Source organism: Notolepis coatsorum (assembly GCF_963971535.1).
Source record: "Notolepis coatsorum genome assembly, chromosome: 6".
In the NCBI taxonomy this organism is placed as follows: Eukaryota; Metazoa; Chordata; class Actinopteri; order Aulopiformes; family Paralepididae; genus Notolepis; species Notolepis coatsorum.
Genome location: NC_140170.1, coordinates 95,661,255 through 95,685,691, shown reverse-complemented (window position 1 = coordinate 95,685,691; position 24,437 = coordinate 95,661,255). Strand labels below are relative to the sequence as shown.

Genomic DNA, 24,437 nt, shown 5'->3' with positions numbered 1-24,437 from the left:
GTGAAAGGGTTAAATCACTCACTATTTTTGGACGTGTGTGTGTGTGGTGTGTGTGTGTGTGACCTCCAGATCCATGCGGAGCTGGAGCAGCAGAGGAGCAGGGAGCTGAGGGGATGTCTGGCTCCGAGCTCCCAGGATGCCAACAACAACAACAACGATCAGCGCCTGGAGGACCAACTCAGCGCTGAAAGGACACGGCTGGCAGCCATGGAGACAGAGGTCTGGTAACTAATAGGAAATAGGGATTATATCAAGATTCAAGAGGTTTATTTATCACATACATACCAGGGCATACAGTGAAATGTGGTTGGCCATGCCCGCTACGATTGTGCAAGAATACAATAGTAGGAATGTCCGATATTATCTATCGGCCTACCGATATTATCGGCCGATATCGGCATTAAAATGTGATATCGGAAAATATCGGTATCGGTTTGCAAAAAAAAGAATAAAAAAAAAATTATTTTACATTTCTATAACCTTTATTTACCCAGGCAAGCAAGTAAGAACAAATTCTGATTTTATTTATTGTCAAAAGTATGCATAATGTTGTGTTAATTCCACAACAAGAGATATGTAATGTTAATTACCTGAAATTATTAAAAAATTTGGGGGGGGGAATCCTGCATATATCGGTATCGGTTGATATCGGTATCGGAAATTAAGAGTTGGACAATATCGGTATCGGTAAAAAAGCCAATATCGAGCATCCCTATACAATTGTAATATACAGGTGCATCTCAATCAATTTGAATATCGTGGAAAAGTCCATTTATTTCGCCGCATTGATGCAGTACCGTAATTTGTGCAAAAGGAGCCCCAACTAAGTACTGAGTGAACATACTTTTTAGTAGGCTGACATTTCTATATTAATATAAAAAATTTCTGAGATACTGAATTTGGCGTTTTCATGAGCTGTAAGCCATACTCATCGAAATTAAAATGAATAAAGGCTTGAAATATTTCACTGCGTAATGAATGAGAGTTTCGCTTTTTTAATTAATTTTTTTTCCACAATATTCTAATTTATTGAGCTGCACCTGTATATGATATATATATATATATATATATAACTGTCTGAAGAGGGACTGTGTCCATGCACATAAATAATACAAAGTGCGACCCTCCAACCTGGTGCTGGTTGTTGAAGGTAGATGCAAAAATATTGCCACGGACCGGACAAGCTCTCAAGTTCCCACATTTGAATGGAACGTGTGGATTTCTTTTAAACTTTATTTACCCAGGGTAGGTTCACTGAATGCTCCTTTTCAGCAACACCCTGCTTCACACTCGCACAGTTCCACACATTCACACCTGGGAGCTGCCCAGTACAACCAGTCTGAACACTGTTGGCCACTAAGCAACTCCACTGGAACGGTTGGGGTGAAGTGCCTTGCTCAAGGGCACTTCATTTAATTTCAAACCTTTATTTATACTTGAAAGGCAACTGAGGTTTCCCTCATTCACAGTCCCGTCGAGTGTCTTCTGGCCGCCTCAGACCCACTCCGAACGAACTTCCCACCACGGTTAGGACAGCCGAAACCCGTCCAATCCCAGATTGGTGTGGGCTTAGTACAGAGTGATTTGAGAGAAAGGACTTAAGTTGATTATTCACTAAAGACTCCAAGACTTTCGCTAAGCATGGTAACTTGGAGATAGGACGGTAGTTATTTAAATCATCTCTAGGACCACCTTTATGTAACAGGATCACATGGGCAGATTTCCAGACACTAGGAAATCTTCCTGTTGAGATAGAAAGATAAAAAATATACGTCAGGGCGGCCGGGTAGCGCAGCAGACTAAGCGTCTGTCTACCACCACAGAGCCAGTGGGATCGAATCCGGCTGTGGTGCCTCCGGCTTGGCCGACCGTCCATACTAACACAATTGGCAGTGTTAGCGGGTGGGAAGCCGGCGTGGGTGGGTCCTGGTCGTTGTAAACAGCGACTCCTACAGTTCGGTCGGAGTGCCTGCACAGCAAGGGAAGGATCTGGGAGAGAGTCCGCGCTGCCAGGTGAAAAGAAGCGGTGGGCTGGCTACACATGTGTCGGAGGAAGCATGTGATAGTCTCCACCCTCCCAGACCAACAGTAGGGGGTAGAGTGCGCAATGACCAGGAAGGGGATTGGGAATTGGCATAACGACTAACATTGGGATGGGAGAAAAACGGAAAAAGAAGGGGAAAAAAGATAATAAAAAAAAGAATATATATATATATATGTCAATTGCTCTGTAATTAACACTTTGATCGCCATGGTTCAAATTCATAATTTACCATCCCTAGCCAGCTCTATTTGTCTATGGAGAAGTTCCCCTTCTTTGCAGGGCTATAACTTTTTAAATTCTATTGCTAAATTGCCATTATGGCCCATTCAATGTCCTATATCCATTGTTCAGGGTGTAGCAACGATATACTTTTTCATTCACATATTCATACTAAAATATGGTCTAAAGTATAAGTGTTTTTATCGTTTTCTGCAGCTTTCTCCAGAACTTGATTTATAGCTCCAAATGCATTATATTGATGATCAAATACAGTTTGGTAGCGATCGTTGCCAACTGGAGGTACTTCTAGAAGTTACTACGTATAATCATCTGATATTGACCGGATGGGCGAGGGAGCGTTTATAATTCCGTGGGCAACGTTATACCATTCATCTAGTGTGGGTCATATGATCATCAGATCAGTTAGTATAGAATACGTTAGAAAATAACGCTGGATCTTACCGTATGTTCCTCGCGCCGTTGGACGATCAGCGTGGAGTAGACAGTTTTCGATTATGGGATGTTGATCCTGATGAACCATTTCCAGGTTGTATAATACTATATACGTCCAAATAATGTTGTTTATTGAGTTAGGGCGAGCGATTGATTATCCAGTGTGTTGAGATGAAGTCCGGCTACCGATCGCGAGTGCCCGGACGGATTATGGATGAGCACTTCCTGTTTGGCGCGCCCCTCCCTCTTGGCCGATCTGCCGATCGGCCACCAGATGGCACTCTTGAACCGTTAGACAGTTGAGTGGAGCTCACCAGTACATCTCATGTCTCCGGAGGAGAAATATGATTTCGATCACAGATTTTTGAATTATTGATATCAAAGACGAGTTACGGCGTCTTCGGCAGAATGAGCATGGCGAGGAATGACGTCTAAACACGTCATCTGCAATTAAAGTGTTAGGAGCAGCCAGTTTTAGAAAAAAAATAGTCCAAATTATCCTCACCAGTAAAGGTACTTCAGCGGTTGGTATCTGCCGATCGGCCACCAGATGGCACTCTTGAACCGTTAGACAGTTGAGTGGAGCTCACCAGTACATCTCATGTCTCCGGAGGAGAAATATGATTTCGATCACAGATTTTTGAATTATTGATATCAAAGACGAGTTACGGCGTCTTCGGCAGAATGAGCATGGCGAGGAATGACGTCTAAACACGTCATCTGCGATTAAAGTGTTAGGAGCAGCCAGTTTTAGAAAAAAAATAGTCCAAATTATCCTCACCAGTAAAGGTACTTCAGCGGTTGGTATTGAGAGACGGGAGAGAGTTATTCATTCACTTCCCCACCCAGATTTTTCCTGGCGGTCCGGGGGATCGAACCGGCGACCTCCCACTCACAAGCCGCTTCTCTAACCTTAAGGCCTCCGCTGCCCCCAAGTATTTGTATTTGTATGTCTGATATTGGGTGTACAGATAAGATGTTATGTATTTTAATCTGTGTATTCCGTGTGTTCAGACCCAGGCTCTGAAGCAGCTGCTGAAGGACTCAGAGCAGCACCTCCACCAGGAGATAAGCTGTTCTGTCGAGTCCAGCTGTCTGGAGGGGGACAACAGGAACTGCTTGGTGGTTCTGACTAATCAGGCCACAGAGCACAAGATCCAGAGGTAGCATTAAAGGGGAATTCCACCACAAAGCAACATTAAACTCATTAACCAGATTGAGGCATAACTGATTCATGTGGCCAAAGTGATCAGATAAACAGCTGAAATGACCTAGCAGCATCTCTACACCTTAACCCTTGTTGCAAGAGAATGTATAATGCAAATTGCCAACAAGCACCCATTGGTATTTACCAGGAATTCCAAGTCAGCAATCTATATTCTTTCAGGACATGTCAGTACCTACTCAGCTCTCTGTGTTGCTGAAGATATAGGTATCAAGTTAACACATATTGGACTATATCTATTGGTGCCATCACATATGCCACTCAGATTTCAGGAAGGTACAGAGAAGCTCTTCCTCTACAGGTACACATTGTTATATTGTTGTACAAAAAAAGTCAAAGCCATGCCTCCAAGAGGAGTCTGCTGTGGTAGGCTAGTGCTTAGTTCACTGCGCTACCCAGCCGCACCATGCAGCTAGATTTTGTTCTCCACTGTAATACATGTAGGTAGCCATGCAGTGTTTGTATCCATAAGATGTCCTCAAAAGCATATTTAACCGTTGTAAATATTTTAATCCTATACAATCTGTCCGTCTGTCTATCTATCAGGAGGCTATGGGAGCAGAGGGAGTTGGACCTACAGCAGGAGGTGAGCTTCCTTAAGGAGACGGAGGCCTCCCTGAACCTCAGCATTTCTGAGCTCAGCTACAGGGCCAGAACGCTAGAGAAGCCGCAGAGCACAGCAAGCAGCGCCCAGAAGGTAACGACATGCTTCATCTGCATTAAGCTACCATCTGATCAAACAGGAGCACATAGAAACATCCATTCCAAGCTGTACTGTAGTGTATACGTTTATGTCGCAGTGACTCGCACGATACACTACTACGCGTCCACACCGAGACTCCGCGGTTGAGTTTTATTGACGATGTCTGTACATCTGGGTGGGACAGGTGAGCCCTGATGACCAGGAAGTGAGAAAGCGCCTGCTGGCCATTCAGGCTGAACGTGAGAAACTCAGAGAGGAGCTCTGCGAAGCCCTGAAGTCCCTCGACACAGAGAGAAGGTAAAAGAGAAAAGAAAAAGGCCCCCGGAGGCTTCCAGCAACACAACCTAATGTGCTGCACTGTATACAGCAGCTGTTATATGAAACTAATATACACTGTTTCCCACAGCAAGTATCACAGGAAGAATGAGAAACACAAGGGCAAGCTCCACCGAGCCAGACAGAGGATTGGGGATGAGACAAAGTGGCGTGACGAGAAGATCAACGGTCTGGAGAATGAGCTGTCCCTGTCTGTGCATTCATCTGCAAAGGTCCATCTGCAACCATATCCATTTAAACACAGCGGCTCTAACCCTTTTTTGTGTCAAGGACCCTCAAATTGATACACATTAGGCTTTAGGAACGGACCCCCATTCTATTACATTTAGTTTCAGGGACCCCCATTTGAGAATATTTTGTTTGTTGGATATGATTCAGCCTAGTCCAGAATTCTGTAGATAATAGTAGAAAATTGAAACCTACGATTAGAATAGACACTCTATATATTCTCTATTGTCTCTATTTATCTGCGGACCCCCTGGAACTCCTTCAATGATCCTTGGTTTAGAACCACATGCTTTAACACACACGCACGCACACACACACTGAAATCTATCATCTGACGGAGAACCCAAAGGGGAATTCTGATTGTCGTTTTTCTCCCTCCCCTCCAGGAGAAACAGCTTCGTGTGGCAATGAATGAAGAAAACGAGAAACTGCTTTTGGAAAAGTGGAACCTGCTGAAACGGCTGAATGAGGAGGAGGAGACCAAGAACACCAGCGTCTTCGAGGCCTCCTTGTCTAAACGCAGGTGCTCCACGTCTACTGCCGCCTGTTGCTTTACTGAAGCATCTCAGAGACCATACAGAGTTCAGAGTTTTTCCGTTTTTCTCCCCTCCCAATGTTAGTCGTTATGCCAATTCCCAATCCCCTTCCTGGTCGTTGCGCACTCTACCCCCTACCGTCGGTCTGGGAGGGCGGAGACTATGACATGCTTCCTCCGACACATGTGTACCCAGCCCACCACTTCTTTTCACCTGGCAGCGCGGACTCTCACTGGGAGAGTCTAACGTGTGGAAGGTCACACTACCTCCCTCCAGATCCTTCCCTCGCTGTGCAGGCGCCCCGACCGAACTGTAGGAGTCGCTGTTTACAACGACCCGGACCCACCCACCGGCTTCCCTCCCGCTGACTCTGCCAATCGAGCCAGTATGACGGCCGGCCAAGCCGGAGGCAACGCTGACAGCCGGATTCGATACCAGTGTCTCTTGCGTTGGTGACGAGCGCTTAGTCCGCTGCGCCACCCAGCCGCCCTAGAACGCTGGTATTCTGACGTGATGACCCTTCCTTCTTTTATAGTTTCCTTGGCGTGGAGCAGGAACAGTTTAATAACGACACACATTTATTTAGACACGACTTGCTCGTGCAAAAAAAAAACGAAACAAAAAAAACCCACCATTGGACATTCCAGGTTTTATTCAGGGTTCAAACGGAAGACAAGTACAGCGATGGATAGAGAGTCGTTTCCTTTAGATGGACTAACTGGGATGTTTGATGTGTTTGTTTCTAGGGTGGAGTTCCTTGAGGAAGAGAACAGGAAGCTGGAGGACAGAATGCTACAGCTGTCCAATCAGCTTGCTTCACTGGAGCGCACGCTGCGGAATGTCCAATCATTACATTGTGCTGAGGTACAATTACAATGCGTGGGGAGTGGAATCTGCTTAGTTCTTAGTCGTTAAATGATCCCTCACTTTGAACTCTTGCTCAATGAGCTCTTTACTGTACATTCCCACACATTACATCATATCCTCTCGCCAAAACATCTGTCCATCATTGTGCAAAAGAAATTCTTTATGCAGGACAGAGGATTTGCATTCTATTTCCAGTTCAGTTCACTACTACAGTCTATGGTCTAGCAAACCAAATAGTGGCAAAGTGAAAATGGAGATTAGGAAAAATATGGTCAACTACATATAGCTGGTGCTCTTCTGAGCTCTTGTCTCTTCTTAATTGTGATCGGTCAGGAGTTGGAACCAGCACAAACGATAGGTTATGAATATAACCGTAGTTCTATGAGTACTAGTCCGCTCAGCGTCATCTGCACATATCTCACTTCGTGCATATGCACTGAATAAAAACTCACAATGTACCTTTACATACCAACATTCGTCTGGCCACACCCCATCCGCTACCTTCATAAGCAGGTGTGTGGCCCCACACTCGCCTCCTTCCCAATCTTTCACCACAAGGCAAGATCAAAGGCCGCAGTGGCGTCTAGACGCTGAGCGTCACTAGTACTCATAGAACTACGGTTATATTCATAACCTATCGTTCTATATCGTACTAGCTTCCGCTCAGCGTCATCTGCACAATGGGAGCTGAGCGGGAGCTGAAGCTCGACAAATGTACCCCACTGAGGCCCCCCACAACCATCAGAACCGGGGAGGACCGAGCCCCCCGACCCTCCCTAATGGAGGGATACCCTCCCCATTGGAGGACGGGAGGGAGACTGATCCGACTGTGCGAAGAGGAACTCGAGCAACTCAACGCACAGGGTTAGCAGACCGTGGCTTGACCCCACAACTACGCACACGCACAACCCGCATGCCACCAGGGAACGAACGGAAGGAACAAACCTCGTTACTGCCCCCAAAATCACGGGGTCAAGAGCAACTCAACCCCGTGGCAAGGCCGTAGCAGCGGAGCGCGATGGAAGACCCAGACCCCGAAGGGACTGGATACCCCCGGAAAAAGGGGGCCCGGAGAGGTCAATGACGCCACAGCATCAAGACCTCACCAGGCGGTCACTAGTGACACCGCCCCCCCACATCGCCAGCGTATTTGGACAGGGCCCATCCAAGAATGGGCCCTTCCCCCCACTAGCACGCCGCCTGGCACACTGACCCTGGCATACTCAGGCAGTCAGCACGGCCGTAACTCGAAGCACTCAAGAGGCTACACTACAGCGGGAGCAGGCAGCGCACCGGGGAGATGACCTCCAGAAGAGGTCGATCCCTCAATCCAGGCACCAGGCACTTGACCCGAGCCTGGAGCACTGCGGACAAGACAGGCTGAAGGGGCGTATGCTGGCATTGTTGAGCACCATGACAAAGCCTCCACCAAAAAACCCCGACTCTCCAGAGGGGCCGAGGCAGAGAAGGCTGACATGATTGGCAGACGTCATGGACGTGCAGGGGCACATTCAACCGGGTAACCCGGGAGTTGACTCCGCTCCAACACACCAGGGAATCAACCACCCTCTTGGTACCACATGCGGTGGTTGTTCCTATAACCCTTCAAGAAAAAACTCCAAAACACACCTGCGGGTATACACTGGCTATACCGCAGTACAAGTGTTTCAGTTTTCAAAAAAGGGGTTATCCCAGGCCTACGGTTCGACGAAACACAACTTCGGACCGGGATGCACACAGGGATGCCAAAGGAGGTCTATAAGACCACCCCAACAGCCCCCTCTCAGCCATGCGTAAGAGAAGGGCGAAAGGAATGGAGAACCAGCCCCTTCATGACAGCACAGGGTACAACATGTACCCAACAAAGGGTCTCCATAACGCCCAACCCTGTGACACCCGGGCCGACCCGGCATTTTTTCCCTCAGGGTACCAGAACAGAAATCTGCGTCCCCGGCGGACAACGGGTTAACTGACCTGGACCAGCGTGACCAGAACCAGTCCCGTGCCCTAATCACGCCGACATCTCCCCACTCCAGGAGAGGGGGTAGGTACGCGTGTCAATCTAAAACATTATAGAGGGCGCCACCCAGACGGTCTCATTCGTACCTCGCTCAGTGGCCCACCCCAAGGGCGTGCGTCCCCTCTACCTATGCTTTGATCTATTCCGTTAACATCCCCCAGATATGAACGAGAATTCGTTGAGACCTAATAAACTGGTGCTCGGAAGAGAACTCCATCCCAGTTGCCCTATAAAAACGCTGTTTTAATAACGAGCAACCAAGGCGTACCAGCCTCATGCGTGATTCTTATCAGAAACACCCAGAGCCAGCACTATGTACGCGTCGAGACCCAAACACATCAATGGATAGTCTAACAAGACACCAGACATTGTTCCTCCAAGTCGCCTGGGAAAACGACAAGAAGCCGTCGTGCTTCATGTCCTTTCCTCTTTTATTAAATAAGAAAGAAACACAGACTGACATGAATCTCATGTGACGCGGCTGAGGGAAAAAATCTTTTCATTTTTACATCCCGTCAACCTCACCACAGGGAGGAGACGGGAATCCTCAGAGAGACTTCCCACGTGAGCCATGAATTGAAAAGTCACGGTAACATTGAGCCATGTGACCAACAGACTCAAGTTACACATACATCGAGCGTAGCAGAACACCAAGTTCCTACGCTCTGCCCCGACAACTTGACAATAACAGAGAACCACACATGGGTCTGTAAAAAACTCACGGAAGCCGTCGTCCAATAGAAACGTGCCCAGTGACGTATTCTATGACGGGGGGAATCCCATGACTCAACTGCCTGTGATAGGTGCGGAGTCAGGGAACCCCCCCCCCCCCCCGTGCCAAGCTGCCTAACAGCTTGGCCGGACCGAATGAAAAAGAGGGTCAAAACCAACCAACCAATCAGAAGAGGGAAGGAGGGGTTTATCCGGTACCCCCTCGCAAGCCCAACCCTCGAATACGACAACAACAAATAGCCATATGATACCTTAAGTAGCCAGTATGCTAATGAACAGCGATAAGCTAACTCAATGCACGCTAGCCACAGACAAGTCTGCGAACAGGGTTTATAACAAGGCCAAAGTTTTATATATGTGTGAACACGACACCCGTGCTTATGTTGCAAGAACACAGAAGATTTGATAGAGAGAGAGAGCGGCCTAAAAGACAGCGGTACCCTTACACACACGAGCATTACTGCAGATCAACACAACAGTGTTGCGGCTCAATATCACTGTTTAAGCAACAGAACACACAACTAACCTCTACCTTTATATGAAGAACCTAAGTCTTCAGGTCGAGGAAGAAAAAACCCTTTCGACAGAGTGTAAGCTGCAGGCCTTGCTTAAGCAACATGCAATGTAGCGACCAAACAAGACTAAGTCTAGCCCTCCTATCAAACCCACACTAGCGAAGGTTCACACATCGTATCCCCATCATATGTAGTGAATAAACACAACGTTTGTAACAAAATACAGTCCCTCCTAGGAGGGACGCTTTATTTGACAAGCATATGTCGGGAAGGGAACAGGGGGAACCAATAGAGGGAAAAGTCACTAGCGACGCCTGCCACGAGCCGCTCGGGGTTTGCCACCCCGGGGAGCCCCGGAGGGACGGTAAAGGACGAGGCTGGTCTCGACGATCCCTACCGTCACCTCCGAGCGTGGATGGGCCGGCTGCAGTGGCCGACGCACCCTCTCTCCTCCTGGCCTTCTTCGCTGAAGGGCCACCAGTGGCGGCAGCGGCTTCGGCGGCGGATCCTCGACGACGAGCCTTCCGTCTGACTCCACCGGCGACATCGGGCGAGGGAAAATGAGGCTGGAGCACGGACCGCTCCTCCTGCATTTCCCTGCAGGTTGAGGTCATCAGCTGCAACGCCGACCCGAAGAGCCCAACATCGGAGAGGGGTGCCGTCAGAAGTGGTGTCCTCTTCCTCTCCAGCACACACGCCTGCTCCAGCCAAAGGTGGCGCTGGGCTAGAGTGGCCAGGGCGCATACTTTCCCAGCGGCGACGGCCTGCAGCTGGATCAGATGCAGGATGGCTCCGGCCGCCTGGACGAGCTGATCACGTTGTACTTCGGTCAGCTCCGTACCGCCCGTCATTATCCCGGACATGAACCTCGCCAGCTGCGCCATGTTAGACGTGGCAGCCAGGGATTGAGTCGCGGTGATGAATGACTGGTCACTCCAGTAAGCCAACCGCCTCGCCGATTTCCCGTGGGGAACCGGCTTCCGTAAAGGCTTCCACACCACCTCAGGACAAAGGAGAGCTGCCGTCGGCCTATCAAGCCGAGGCACCCCCTCCTTCATACCTTCTACCAAACCCACCACCCTCGTGACTCGCACGTAGGCGGGAGTGAGGCCCGTGATGTGGGAGACCACCTGTCCCTGACGGACGTAGGCCTCCATCGAGGGGAAAAATGGGCAGACAACGCCCGTCTCTCTCACAGGACGACGTTGCCATAAATGACCTATGAGATCATCAGGAACAGGCAGTGGCTGCGGCAGCGGCACGCCGTTTGCGACTGCCGCCGCCGCCATGAGCTCGGGGAACAAAGCACGCAGTTCCCCCTGCATACTTTCCCCCACCGAGCTCGCGTCCCTCACATGCGGCAGACTACTGAACATCGCAGAGCCACATTCCGATGTGGCTGATAGCAGGGCATCCCGCCGCTGAGTCGGAGGTTCTAACCCAACATCAGCGTACAAGGGACCCCAAGGAGACATATCACCCCCCCGCCAGTGTATCCTGGACAGGAGGCGGACATGTCTCCAACGGGGCGTCGAACAAGAACCCATCTGCCTCTACCATGTAGTCCTCAGTTTCCATCGGCCACGGAGAAGCAGACGCATCCTCATCCGGCTCCAGCAACTCCCCAAAACCAGGCCGTTCGCGTCTGCAAGCCACCATCTTACGACGGGAGCGAGCAGACGCAAAAAGCTTGCGTCTCAAATCCTCCGCCACCAGAGGAGCCGGCTGCCCAACAGCGGACGACTCTCCGGCGGCAAAGGAACCAGAGCAGGAACCAGGCCATCTCACAGGAGACGGCGCTGGTGCACCAGCTCCTTGGAGAGGCAAACTATCCACCGGACGCCTACCGGGCGCGGATGCCGTCCACGACAGTGGCGTCAACCCCGCTCCAAGATGCACGGCAGAGGAGGAAATGAAGAACCGCTGGTGAAGGGTAACGTTGCTAGCGCGACCCCCCTAGGTAAACATTATGACTTAGCTTTTTTCTTTGTAAAAGTATGAGAGAAAGAAAAAAGCAAGAAACAATGTAAACACGTAACTCAACTTTCTTCAGCTTAATACCCTTGTCAAGTGATTGGTATACAGGCACTCTCTTGTGGTGAAAGTGAAGAAGGAGGCTTGTGTGGGGCCACACACCTGCTTATGAAGGTAGCGGATGGGGTGTGGCCAGACGAATGTTGGTATGTAAAGGTACATTGTGAGTTTTTATTCAGTGCATATGCACCAAGTGAGATATGTGCAGATGACGCTGAGCGGAAGCTAGTACGATATAGAACAACCATTCTCAAACAGTCAGTTTCCAGATGTAGCCTCCGGATTAACTGTGGATATTATGGATATTAATGATGCATTTTGATTCCACCCGGGCCACAGACTTTAAAGTCGGGACTATCACGTGAATAAACAGGCGGATTATCATTTCATTTTCAACGTGGTTTTTCGCCCAGTAACCAGTACCACAGATCATTCTTTAGAGCCCCTTTAGAGTAAGTAAGTATCATCCCTCAACAGGTCTGTGACAATGCATTCAATCCCTTTATACAATTTAAATACATATATCTGTATATAATGGATATTATTTTTACCCTTTCACTACCACACTAAAAAGGAGCTTCTATCCCCAGGCCATCAGGATGCTCAATGACTATGCAACACTAACCCATCCATCCACATTCATTGCACACACTCACTTTAAACAAACGCTCAACAAACAGGCACCCCCAAAAGTGGCAATTTTTTTACTTGAACTTGAGGACTGCATACTTTCTTTGCAAACCAAAATACTATACTTTATACTTATAGCACATGCATGAGCCTGGTATCTTTGGAAAGATGACATTCTGAAGTTTCTGATACCATGAAGAAAATTCACTTTTAGTGCTAATGAAATAGACGCAGAGTAACCGGTCTGAACTTGAGTTGTAGAAAAACATGTTACTCACGTTTTTCTGTAGTAGTTAGTAGTCCAGAAGTAGTATTTCCAAGAAAATTGGTATATTACTGAAAGAACACCATGGGTCCATAGCCTGAAGTCGCGTGTAGTACATGTCCAAATTTAATAGAAATCTGTTCAGAAATTAGTGATTAGGAGCGGTTTTGGTAAAAAAGTGAGAAAGAAAAAGAGCTCAGAAAACGATTTTCTCATTGACTCCAATGCATTCGACGGAGAATTCTCTTCCTGTTTTCGCTTGTGACTTTTCACCTAGATCCCTGATTCGCTCATTCCCACGTGGGGTACCATTGGAAAGCCACACTCATTCATTACAACCCTGTCCAATCATTTTTGAGGTCGCCAAATGATTGACGGATGTAGAGGCTCGGGAGTGGTATTTGAAAAAATAAAAAGTCTGCAGTCTACTTCGGCGAACGCCTCACATATTGGCATGTAACTCGAGAACCGCTGAACGGATTTTGTCTCCTGAAATTGACAAATTGACAGGCAACAAATAGGGCTTTAATTCGATATATATATATTGTATTAAGAAATATGCACACCCGAGCCGCTAGAGGTCGCCAAAGTTGTGTGTCGCGCCGGTGGGCAAAACATCCTCAAGAGGGCCTGTATACAGGCTATTGCGTAGTGACCTTTTTAACACTACACCATATTTTATCTATTTATTACAAAAAGATTTGCATACCTAATTTTTGCATTTAGCATTTAAAAAAGTTTGCATTTTGTACCTCATTGTTTGCATTTTGTACTTTAGGTTGTACTTTAGTTTGTATATTGTATATTTTGTATAGTGTTTGGACTTTATTCTTTTTACTTTTTTACTGTATGAACCACATTATCAGGGGACTCATACAGAACCAAGCATTTCACTGTAATGTACATGTACTTTATGTGACAAATAAAACAAAACGTGAAACTATAGAAGGTTGTCACTACCACACTACAGACTGTTAATCGTCTGTAGTGTGGTAGTGAAAGGCAGTGATGGGAATAACGGCACTATAAGTAACTTCGTTACTAACGGCGTTCGTTTTTTCAGTAACGAGTAATAACGTCGTTACCGTTACTACAAAAAAATGCGGCGCGTTACTATGAATGAACCTGTTTCTTTCATCAGACATATCTCTGCGCCGAGAGGCAATAATATGTTCTTCCTTGTTTAGTGGACAGTGCGCGAGCCCAGCATACATGCTGACGATTGGCTGAGGTTGAATACAATGTCATGGTAAGCCAATCAGAGGTGGAGGTGGGCGGGTGTCTAAAGCATCCAGAGTCTGACACACAGCGCGACAAGACAAGCGATCACTGATCAGTCAGCATGAGACCGCGGTCCGTGTAGTGTACGTTTTGAGCTCAAAAACGAATCTAACGAACAACACAAGCGACTCAGTCAACATGAGACCGCGGGTCCATGAGCGTTTTGTGTTCACTCTTTGCAGTGCAGGGCACTGAGTGGCTCTACTGCAGTGCTGACAGCCTTATCAACAGTGCTGCACTTCCTGGTTTAATAGCACATGCTTCAGGTGCTCAGAGATATATATATCTCTGTATGTCATGCATGTCTTAAATGTAATGATTAGATTAGTTTAGATGATTAGATTAGATTCTTATATCTGTATGTTGTGTATGTCATTGATTGATTGATTGAAAAGTTTATTAACAGATTGCAGAATGGGTACAGTACAGTACAGCTCAATACATACAATTGTTAAGGGGTTGCAGACCAGAGAAAGACTTTCGTCATAAATGTCATGAATTGAAAATGGGGGACCCTGATGTAAACAAGACGAAACTCTTTCTCTGGTCTGCATCCCCTTAACAATTGTATGTATTGAGCCGTACTGTATTGTACCCATTCTGAAATCTGTTAATTAAAATGTTCAATCAATCAGTATATATTTGTTATTTATTTTTGGTATAGTGCTTAACAAGCATAATTTAATGTTGCCCAGTTGTGGCCTGTGGAGGGGCAATACATATCAAAAGTTCCAAAACATCTATTCTGTTTGTATTTGTATGATCCACTATATAAACATAGTAATTATAATATCTACATAGCCTACATGGCATTTGATTGGAGGCTAGTCTCACTTTGTCCCACAGCAACATTAAAATAGTTTAGATTTGTGTATGTTGTTTATGTAAAAAAAAATCTTGAAAGTAACGCAATAGTTACTTTCTGAAGTAACTAGTTACTTTTATAATTTGTAACTGAGTAAGTAATTTAGTTACTTTTTGGAAGAAGTAACCAGTAACTGTAACTAGTTACTTTTTTAAAGTAACTTGCCCAACACTGGTGAAAGGTTAACCTGTAGTGTGGTAGTGAAAGGGTTAACCCTTTGTAGTGTGGTAGTGAAAGGTTAACCTTCTGTAGTGTGGTAGTGAAATTGTTAACCCTTTGTAGTGTGGTAGTGAAAGGGTTAAGTCCATAAGGCACTGGTGGTAAATCAGCTCTAAAAGGAGAAAGAGATGGGCAGAGACAGACTGACAGGCAGACAACACCTGCTTTTGGAAATCATGTAATATAAATGCACTATGCTTCTGTCTTTTGTTTTATCAGGAACTGAGGAAAATGTCAAATTCTGCGAGTGTTTTCCTTACATCTAGCCCTCTGCAAACACCAAGGACAAGGTAAAATTGAATCCCCCCACTTTAATCTTACCCAGACTTTAGCAATGAAACCATTCTCACAGCAAAATTAGTACATGAAAAACACCTCATGAATCGAAACTACTGTACGATTCTCAGAATCAGAAAGGTCTTTATTGCCAAGTAAGTTTGCACATACAAGGGATTCGTTTTGGTTGTTTGGTGCAACATTAACAGACAATTAAGGTACAATAATATAAAATGGAATATATAAACTAAATTAAAATAAAAGTACAATATAATATGATATAGGACAGGGCTGTACAATTGTGCAGTATGTAGTAGGAGTATATACACAAAATTTGAATACAAATACAGTGGAATAGAATATGTAGCAGGGCTGTGCAATTGTGCAGTATGGTGCAAAAAATATGAACAGTGTCATTCTGTCAATAGCGCCACGATGCCAGGCTCATCGGACATGAGGAGCCTACTGGACATCATTCAGCGGAGTGAGGACAGCGCTTCCCCTCCCTCCACCCTGACCATGTCTCTGTCCCGGCCCACAGAGATGGGGTACCTGAACCTGACCTCCCCAAAGAGCATGTCGGACTGCATGGCTCCCTCTAACTCCCTGAGCAGCACAGACAGCAATGACGAGTGAAATCTCAGCCGCTTTTCAACCCTTTTTTTGTCTGGATTGAAGATTGATGATAAAAGCAAAGACAATGAACTGACATATCCGGGAATGAAAGCCATTGAACCCAAAGATTATACAATTTATAAAAAAAAAATATTTTTTTAGAAGTGTAAATAATACTGTTTTGTACGAGGGGAATTATTGAATGATACCAGTTCAGAGCTGAATCAGAATATGAAAGTGCACAATAGCTGCTAATTGCATTATGTATATTGAAGGAAATCGAGGTTTTTCGATGTATGTAATGTATATATATTGGAGGAGATGACAGCATCTAAAGGGGCCAGGTCAGAGAGGTAGCTGTGCATGGTGACGGTGGTGGAGGCGGTTTAGAGGCAAGCAGCAGTCAGTGGTAGAAGCAAGCAGGGTGTCTGCATTCCATCAGCGCAAACAACTGATAAGAACAGCAGCAGGCGGTTTGGGTCAGAGCGATGGGGAGAGGTTGACATCATTAGAAAACTTTTTCAATGTGTGTTAAAGGTTGAAAGCAGTTACCATGACAGCGCGTCACATTTGATTTGATTTTGTCATTAATGATGATGATTATTATAATGCGAGTGTTCTTCCGCGTATGGGTTAGATTTAGACACGAAGCTGACGCGAGCGGACGTGGATCACGGACGTCCATCTCTCTCTCACCCTCGCTGGTGGGGGAGGGGAGATGACACATCATCATTAGCTTCGGCTAACGGGAGAAGGGTTTTGGCTAACAACAAGGCCTTAGCCACTATTGGACTGAACAGCAGAAGAGACGATAGCAAGGACAATACAATCTGATAACATCTGATCTGAGGCTTTTGTTTATGTAATAAACAACGTTTTTCAAGAAAGGTACTACGCTGTCCAGTGTAGAATACTTATGGTTACGGAGTTGCATTAAAGGGGAATGACAAAGATTGTACAGCCAGTATGAGAAGACGTCAAAGAAATAAACACAACGCAGGGTCAGCGGATGGAGAGGTGATAACACAAGCCAAACAGATGAAGAGGTGATACTGGCTGATTGATCGGAATCTAACAATATCAACAATAAATATCTATGGTTTTGCACAATAATAGCATATATATAATAACGATAATAATAATAGAATGGATGTTATTCCAAAATGTTATACATTATGAAGAGAAAAAGTCAGCAGTTGGTATTAAAAAAAGGGCAGAGATGGTACAGTGTTTAAAACTATGTTCCCTTCAGAGACTTTTCTCTCAGCCAAACCCCTGCCTATCAATCACACTGGATGTTTACAAGGACCAGCATATTGTAAGTTGCACATGCTTACATATTGTATAATTTGAGTACTTCAGACAAAGGACCGTATGACTCCGTTATTTTTTTTGTATTCTCTTTTTATTTCCATTTTTGTACATAAACATACAATACAATACATACTGAATACCTTCAATACTGCTATGATGTTCTTTTGTAAGGGTTTGATTTAAATATTGATATACTTGGAGATATCTATAGAAATCATCATGATTTTCTAATCCATGTCTCAATTTCAGTTCCTGAAAGCACTCACACATTTAACTATAGACATAGGACCGAGACGTAGAGAAATACAGCCATACATATTCTAAAGGTCAGTAGGTGAAAAATAAGCAGCATGATCAGAAATCAGCACGTACACAGGAAAATTCCCTTTTCTTTCAGATAGGTATAGATATGTATATATTGAGGGCGACAGCAACACTGTTTTGGCAGCTTGCTTTCAGGATCAGCTTGGTTCATTATAAACTGTCGACATTTGCATTAAACCTTGGTTGATCTACAAAGATCACTTGTTTTTACAGAATGGTACTTCCAACACATCTGGGCCAATACAGTGATTTGCATAGATTTACCTGAGTTCTCCAAACCATTATGTTTGGCAGTGCATGCATTGCATTTACATTTAGTTGTTTAGCTGACGCTTATCCAAAGTGACTTGCCCGTCAAGGCGTCAACAGGAAGGGTACACCTGTGGCAGCTAAGGCTAAGTAATATTGTTTGTCACTCTTGAGTGCATAGTAGTATAGACATATTAGCATCGTAGGTAGTAGCTAATATAGGCACAGTAGATTACTTAGTAGAAAAGTGCATAATAATAATGGCTTGAATTTATATAAATTATATAATTTATAATAATAGTAAAAGACTATTCTACTATGAGTTGAAGTGCCTTGGTGGCGGAAGCCGGTAAACCAGTGTAATGGGAATTATTAAAGGACAAACGATGAGCCGTTTACATTAATCATTCTGAGTCATTATTAATAATAATAGAAAGGTTTATTTAACAATAAAGAAAGTTTATGACAACGTGGCCACGCTGACAGGCCAGTCACCAGCCAGAGGCAGACATGTTAACCCACTAGCGTCTGACCGAGGACTGACCCAGAACCTTGGTCAGACATACAATTAAATACATGAAATGACGTAGAAGAAAACAAAATGGCTGGTTAGAGAAATTAATAATACGACTATGTTATGGCTATAGCCTGGAAGGAAAACAGCTCCGTCTTACAGTTCCCATAACCTTGGGTTATGGCTCTATGGCCTATATGGCAGAACATACAACAGATATGATGACGAAGGAACAAAATAGTTTCTCAGTAACTGGGAGAAATAGCAACTTTGTTATGACTGAGAGAATGTCAGAGTAATCTTAAAGAGACATACACACATTAACCAGTCAATCTGGTCGGACTGAAACTCAAGCTGTATGACATGATAAAACAACACAGATCCATAATGACATGATAATATATTCCACGACAGTTCCCTCCTCTTGATAATTATTAATCACAATCATTATCACTTCATAAAGACAACAAACATATTTTTTACAAAGGGTCAGATTAAACCGAATATATATATTTATTACTTGAGATATATTGTATAATATTTGTATATCGTCTGATATCCCTTGTATATTCTTTGTACATATACACAGAATATCCCTTTACCTAGGTACAGGCCAGACCATAATATTCGTTCTCCTATTGGACAGCGACCCCCTAGGCGCCAACGGCCATACCCCCAATGTCTAGTTCAAAGTCACCGCTAAGACATGTCTCAACATGCCCAGGTTTGCGCAGTAATACGAGACAGAAATGAGGTTGGCACTAGATTATTCACCTTACGTATAAATACGGCGCAGGTGGATACAGCAGCACTTATCCTAAAACTTAGTAACTAAAAGTTGGAGCCTTCACCACGATACAACATGCTGTGAGGTGGGCCCGTTTTGCCCCTAAATAGAGCCTTGAGACCGCGTGCGAACTGATAGCTAAAGTGTCAGAGTTTAACGCTGTATCGTCAAGTTCGACTTATTCTATTATAAAGTAATAGTCTATTATGTATAGTGTATCGTGCGGCTACCGTTCTACAGTGACCAGCATTACCACCGGTTCATCGTACCGAGCTAGTGTGCTTATCCAGGCTGGGCGGCCTAACCTTGTGCTGCCATCCGAGGAGTCCTAGACGAGAACCGTGTGGATATGTACACTGGATAACCTACACCGACGAATGCAGAGCCCTTTTCGGCTGGATTATATTACTTTGGTACTGTGGCTGCTGGAGCAGAGAACCGTCTACCCCACTACCGTGTGGGATCTACCCTGTGAGGAGCCCCGTCGAGCCCGCCTCTAGGACCCAGAGGCTGGCTAGCTTTCATCCATGCTGCAATGCATACCGGAGTATAGCTGTTGCTTTGTCTAAGGACCAAGGGATTATTGCACCGTCTCCTGTACCTGGAGTCTCTTTATTCCTCGTTGATCCAGACTTTTGCTCCCGACAATTCCTCTCCCCTGCTGGCTTACAACCGGAGGGAACCCCCTTAGTATCTCCAGCTGACCTACGATTGTGCCTTATATAATTCTTATGCTACAGGTGGTATTAATTATTCCCATCGTAATATGCTCATGGACTTACGCTCTTGACCTATTTATGCACATTCTTCGCCATACAAGCACGACCCTAATTCTCAATACTGTAATCTACTATTGATGCTCTTCTAATAAATATTCTAAACAGGACTTTCTTTGTTAAGCCGTGTTATTGTGTGGGTGTTCATCATATATACCGTGTACTGTATGGCCAGTAATTAAAGTACATAACTAAGCAGTGGTTTAATGATACCATACTCTCAATACAGTCAGGGAATTGTACCCCTCAGTTACAATATTATCATCATTAAACTCAGCACAAACTATTTTTATTATCTAAAAAACAAAAGGTCCTCTGCATAGACCCCGTGTCACGTGCAAAAGAGAAGTTGTCATAACAGCAACCATCATTAGCGTCTCTTTGCAAATGCCCAGACGGTGGTCGGAGGACTCAACGGTACAGTCCAGCCTCTGGTTTTGTCAAGGCCATACTTCTCCCACCACCAAGCTGAAAAATTGAAATCACAAAAGAAAAACAGGAGAGTATATTGCAGAATAATAATTCCCCTTATTCAAAACAAAAACATTCTCACAAAACCCTTTCAGTAGAGCGAAAACAGATTACAGCAAGAACACGTGACTGCAATCTAACAGAGGCCGGGAGATAGCCAAAACAAAACAAAACTACAATTTGCAAACAAACATCTCCATTCTTTAACAAAGTTCAGTACATTGTTACTTAATATTTCCGAGATAATGTAATGTGATGTGGGTCAGACTTGCCTCTTAATCAGTTGTTGAATCTCAGGCAGGTCCCCCCTCTCCTCGCACCAAACACCCCCGGGCCGACCCAGTCTGATGGTTCCCTCGTCGTTGCCGATGGTCTGTTCTTGATGTAGAGGATAACATTTTGCTGCTTTGTCTGGACCCTGACCTCGATGCCCTTCCGTGTGTGAGGCCTCCCCTACGTCAACCACCTGGACTATAAAAGCCTGTTGATGAATCGCAGTTAGGATTGAACTGTCTCTTAGTTCTTTATCTTCGACCAATGATTCGGCCAGTGCTGGCCCAGCTGTGGTCAGCTGTTGGGCAGTGTCTGATGTAGCTCATAGCTGTGTCGTCGTGTCCAGCTGCAGGCCAGAGTAGTAGACCCGCTGCAGGCTAGAGTAGTAGGCCCGCTGCAGGCTAGAGTAGTCTGATAGATACATCCTTCTCCGGGAACAGCTTCCTCTCACTGAGGCAGTGGTCAGTAGGGCCCGGCGGTCATTTGTTTGGCACAGAGACGGAGGACCCCCCCCTGAGAAACTACAAAGGTGTACGTGGGAGAGAAGAGACAAAAGAGAGATATGAGTGGCTGGCTGTAATCTCCTTTTCTTTCCTCTTTTTTTTTTTTTTTTTTTCAGCCACGCTTAAAAAATATTTGCCCGTTACCACACATTATAGACAGTTACACACTAAAACGGTAGAAAGGGTCCACTCCAGGCTTGAAGTTAGGACATTCTATAGTACCTCGATCAGCTCCAACGAGCAGGCAGATTCCCTAAGTCATGACAACAAAAAACAACGTCTCTAAGAGTCTCGTCTGCAAACAGGTCATAATAATCTCTGCAGGTCACATGAAATTAGATGATCACCGTTGCTAGCAGCTACTAAACATGCAAGTACTGAACAGGTAAATTCTCCCGACTCACGGAAAAAGAGAGAAAAAGAAATAACAATAAAAATCAAAGCAATATAGTTCATCACCGGTTGTTTTACCAGCTCGGTGCGGCTCGCAAGCCAAAACGCAACCATGTGCACGCTTTGAATGCAAGTAAATCTGGCAACTTCTGGGAACTCTTGGCCTTAATGCAAACTAGCTCTCCATTGGTCTGACGTGTCTAGGGAATGCCATGCCAAAAACCTTTGACCCGTGTAAATGCAAAACAGAGTACATATTATGTTAGGTAAGGGCTGAGGTCATTGTGAACTTTGGAACTTTGAACTAAATAATTGTTTTTCTATATGTAATTAATCGATTTACTTATTGTATGATAGCGCACATAATTCCAGTAGGTCCCTTTAGACCTAGTGTCGCCTAGGTCTAGGTCAAACTGCCCAGTGTGTCTGTCCAGAGGCACCAAGCCCCCAGTAGCACCGCAGTGTTTGGACTTCCTTTTACGGCGTGAAGCACACCCTCAGAAGGCTCACACAGAACCAAGCATTTCACTGTAATGTACCTGTATGTACCTTAATAAAACTTGAACTTAAATGAAGAATTATGAATTTAAACCCCTTTTCTAATTTTCTCTGTGTCTCATCCTCCTCCTCTCTCCTTGCTTGCCATCTTGTCTCGCTCATAATCCAATGGCTAACCTTTCCCAGAAGAACATTTGTTTATATCGAATGATGTTCTAGTTCTGTAAACATTCTCTCGCTGGCAGTGAGCTGCCCGCCACTAGACTGCTTCAGATGCAATCAGGTTCATTCCTATTTTACTAGGTCAGCTGATGATGGACAGATTCTGTCACCACGTCCAAAATCAAATGCTTTAAAAAGGACTGTCGTTTATCGTGCCATCAATCATTGGAATAACTGCCCACTGAACATAAGTAAATTGAATAGTAAAGTGTGTCTTTCAACTACCACCTGAGAATGCACTACTTAAATATGTGTGCACAATATTCTGATATTGATAATGATGTCTACAATGTTTACCGTTTTTAGATTATCATTGTGATTGTCATAATCTCATGTTGTTATGTTTATAAACCAAATATACATCGAAAAAAACTCTGTTTCCCCCCCCCTATGATTCTAACAACCCCAGAATCATAAATCATATTTGGTTTCTTAATAGGCCCCCTCCTCTTGCTCCCATCAAACCTGTCTCAATGACCACTGTATAGCAAACGGACCTTCTATCCATGATTGAATGAGTTTGAGCAAAATGAAACTGGACACATGCCCTCTGTCTGGCTCTTTGTCATCCTTTTAACATGTACATGTATTATTAATGTACCTTGCCCCGCAGTACCAAGTACAAAATGTTAATAAAGTGTGAGGAAAATAAACCGGAAACCTAATAAAAAAAAATAAAAAATAAATGCAGTGAAATCATAATCAAAATAAAGACCAAAACCTACACTATCCCCATTGGAACGGAGACCCCAGCACAGGATAAACTAGGCAAAATAATCCAGATCGACTGATCACATGATGTACTAGAGCAGGGGTTCTCAACCTTTCTGCTGCCAAGGCACCCCTGTGTCCAAAAAAAATTATAATTCCAGGGCACCCCTACATACGACAAAGATTTTTCCGGTCCTGTCTTTTTTGCTACAATGATGACAAAAGTGCTTGCAAAATAACGTTTATTTAACCTATTGAAACCGGGAAACACATTTGTGTGTATATGCAGGCTATATAATGCACAAAAAAAATCAATAAAGTGCTCTGTTGCAGCTGTAATGGCCATGATTTGTCTGTAAATGTCTGATTAACTTGGAGGGTGCCAAAGACTTGTTGGACACATTGTGGTTATGGTGAGCTTTTGCTCCCAGGGAATACAACAAAGCCATAATTAAGGTAACCACCTTCATATTTCTGACATTTTGCCAGTTTTGGTTTAGCCGAACATTTTAGCTTTTTATTATTAACAGCTTCTGTGTCATCTTCTGTGTCCAAGACTGGGTCAATCTCAGCGGTCGAATTGGTACTGGAAGGTACTGAATTGGCATTGGTAACTGTAACCTGTTTCGATGGACGAGTCAAAAACTTGTCCATTTTGTGTGAAAACTCAGCTTTGCGTTTCACGTTGGAAATATTATTCTAGCTAGGTGACTATTGATTATGACATCACATCCTGTCATTCTTTGTTGATGGTCAGCAATACAATGTTGACGTATAAAACAGCTATATATAAATGTAATCTGCAGAGTGCCTTTTACTGTTTATCTGTTAAATACAGCTTTCATCCATTCATTCACATTTTGTATCATAATAATCATTCTCGAAGACACTATGACGTCACGAGACCGCCGCCATCTTGGTATTGGGGAAACAAACGGATTTCTACCATCAAATGTATGCGTTGAGCTCCGTCTTTATTACCTATTTTATCACATTCCTGTTCATTTCATAACCTTTTCATATAATTTGTTTTGAAAATATTGAGGCCAACATGGCATTTCACTATTTCGAAAGCCTTTCTGGTGATTCTAAGTGCATGTCCCCCCCCCCCCCCCCCCAAGCCGACAGAAAGTTAAAAAGACAGGAAGTTGACTTCGAGAATTACACAGCAGCTCATACCCTCACTTGGTCTGCTCCCCCCATGAACTTTCCATAACGTGTCTCGATAAATCCATTTGATTAGATCCAGCACTGAATGCATTTAGTGATTATCACGACAGCCGCTTTGTATTTCCTTGATAACCATAACGGACCAGAGCCACGAGCCGGCTCTGTAACG

The 24,437-nt window shown here is 44.7% G+C and overlaps 1 protein-coding gene across 1 annotated transcript in view; it reads left to right on the top strand.

Moving 5' to 3' along the window:
- The window catches only part of LOC311231261 (uncharacterized protein), an 89,485-nt gene extending 72,593 nt beyond the window's left edge, over positions 1-16,892 (top strand). Inside the window, exons 11-19 of the mRNA XM_084317814.1 lie at positions 70-219; positions 3,731-3,879; positions 4,488-4,638; positions 4,829-4,941; positions 5,051-5,192; positions 5,595-5,731; positions 6,491-6,608; positions 15,392-15,462; positions 15,877-16,892. Coding sequence (XP_084173940.1) covers positions 70-219; positions 3,731-3,879; positions 4,488-4,638; positions 4,829-4,941; positions 5,051-5,192; positions 5,595-5,731; positions 6,491-6,608; positions 15,392-15,462; positions 15,877-16,084 — 1,239 coding nt within the window. The 3' untranslated portion in view covers positions 16,085-16,892. The remainder of the gene's footprint in view (positions 1-69; positions 220-3,730; positions 3,880-4,487; positions 4,639-4,828; positions 4,942-5,050; positions 5,193-5,594; positions 5,732-6,490; positions 6,609-15,391; positions 15,463-15,876) is intronic.
- The last annotated feature ends 7,545 nt before the right edge of the window (positions 16,893-24,437 follow it).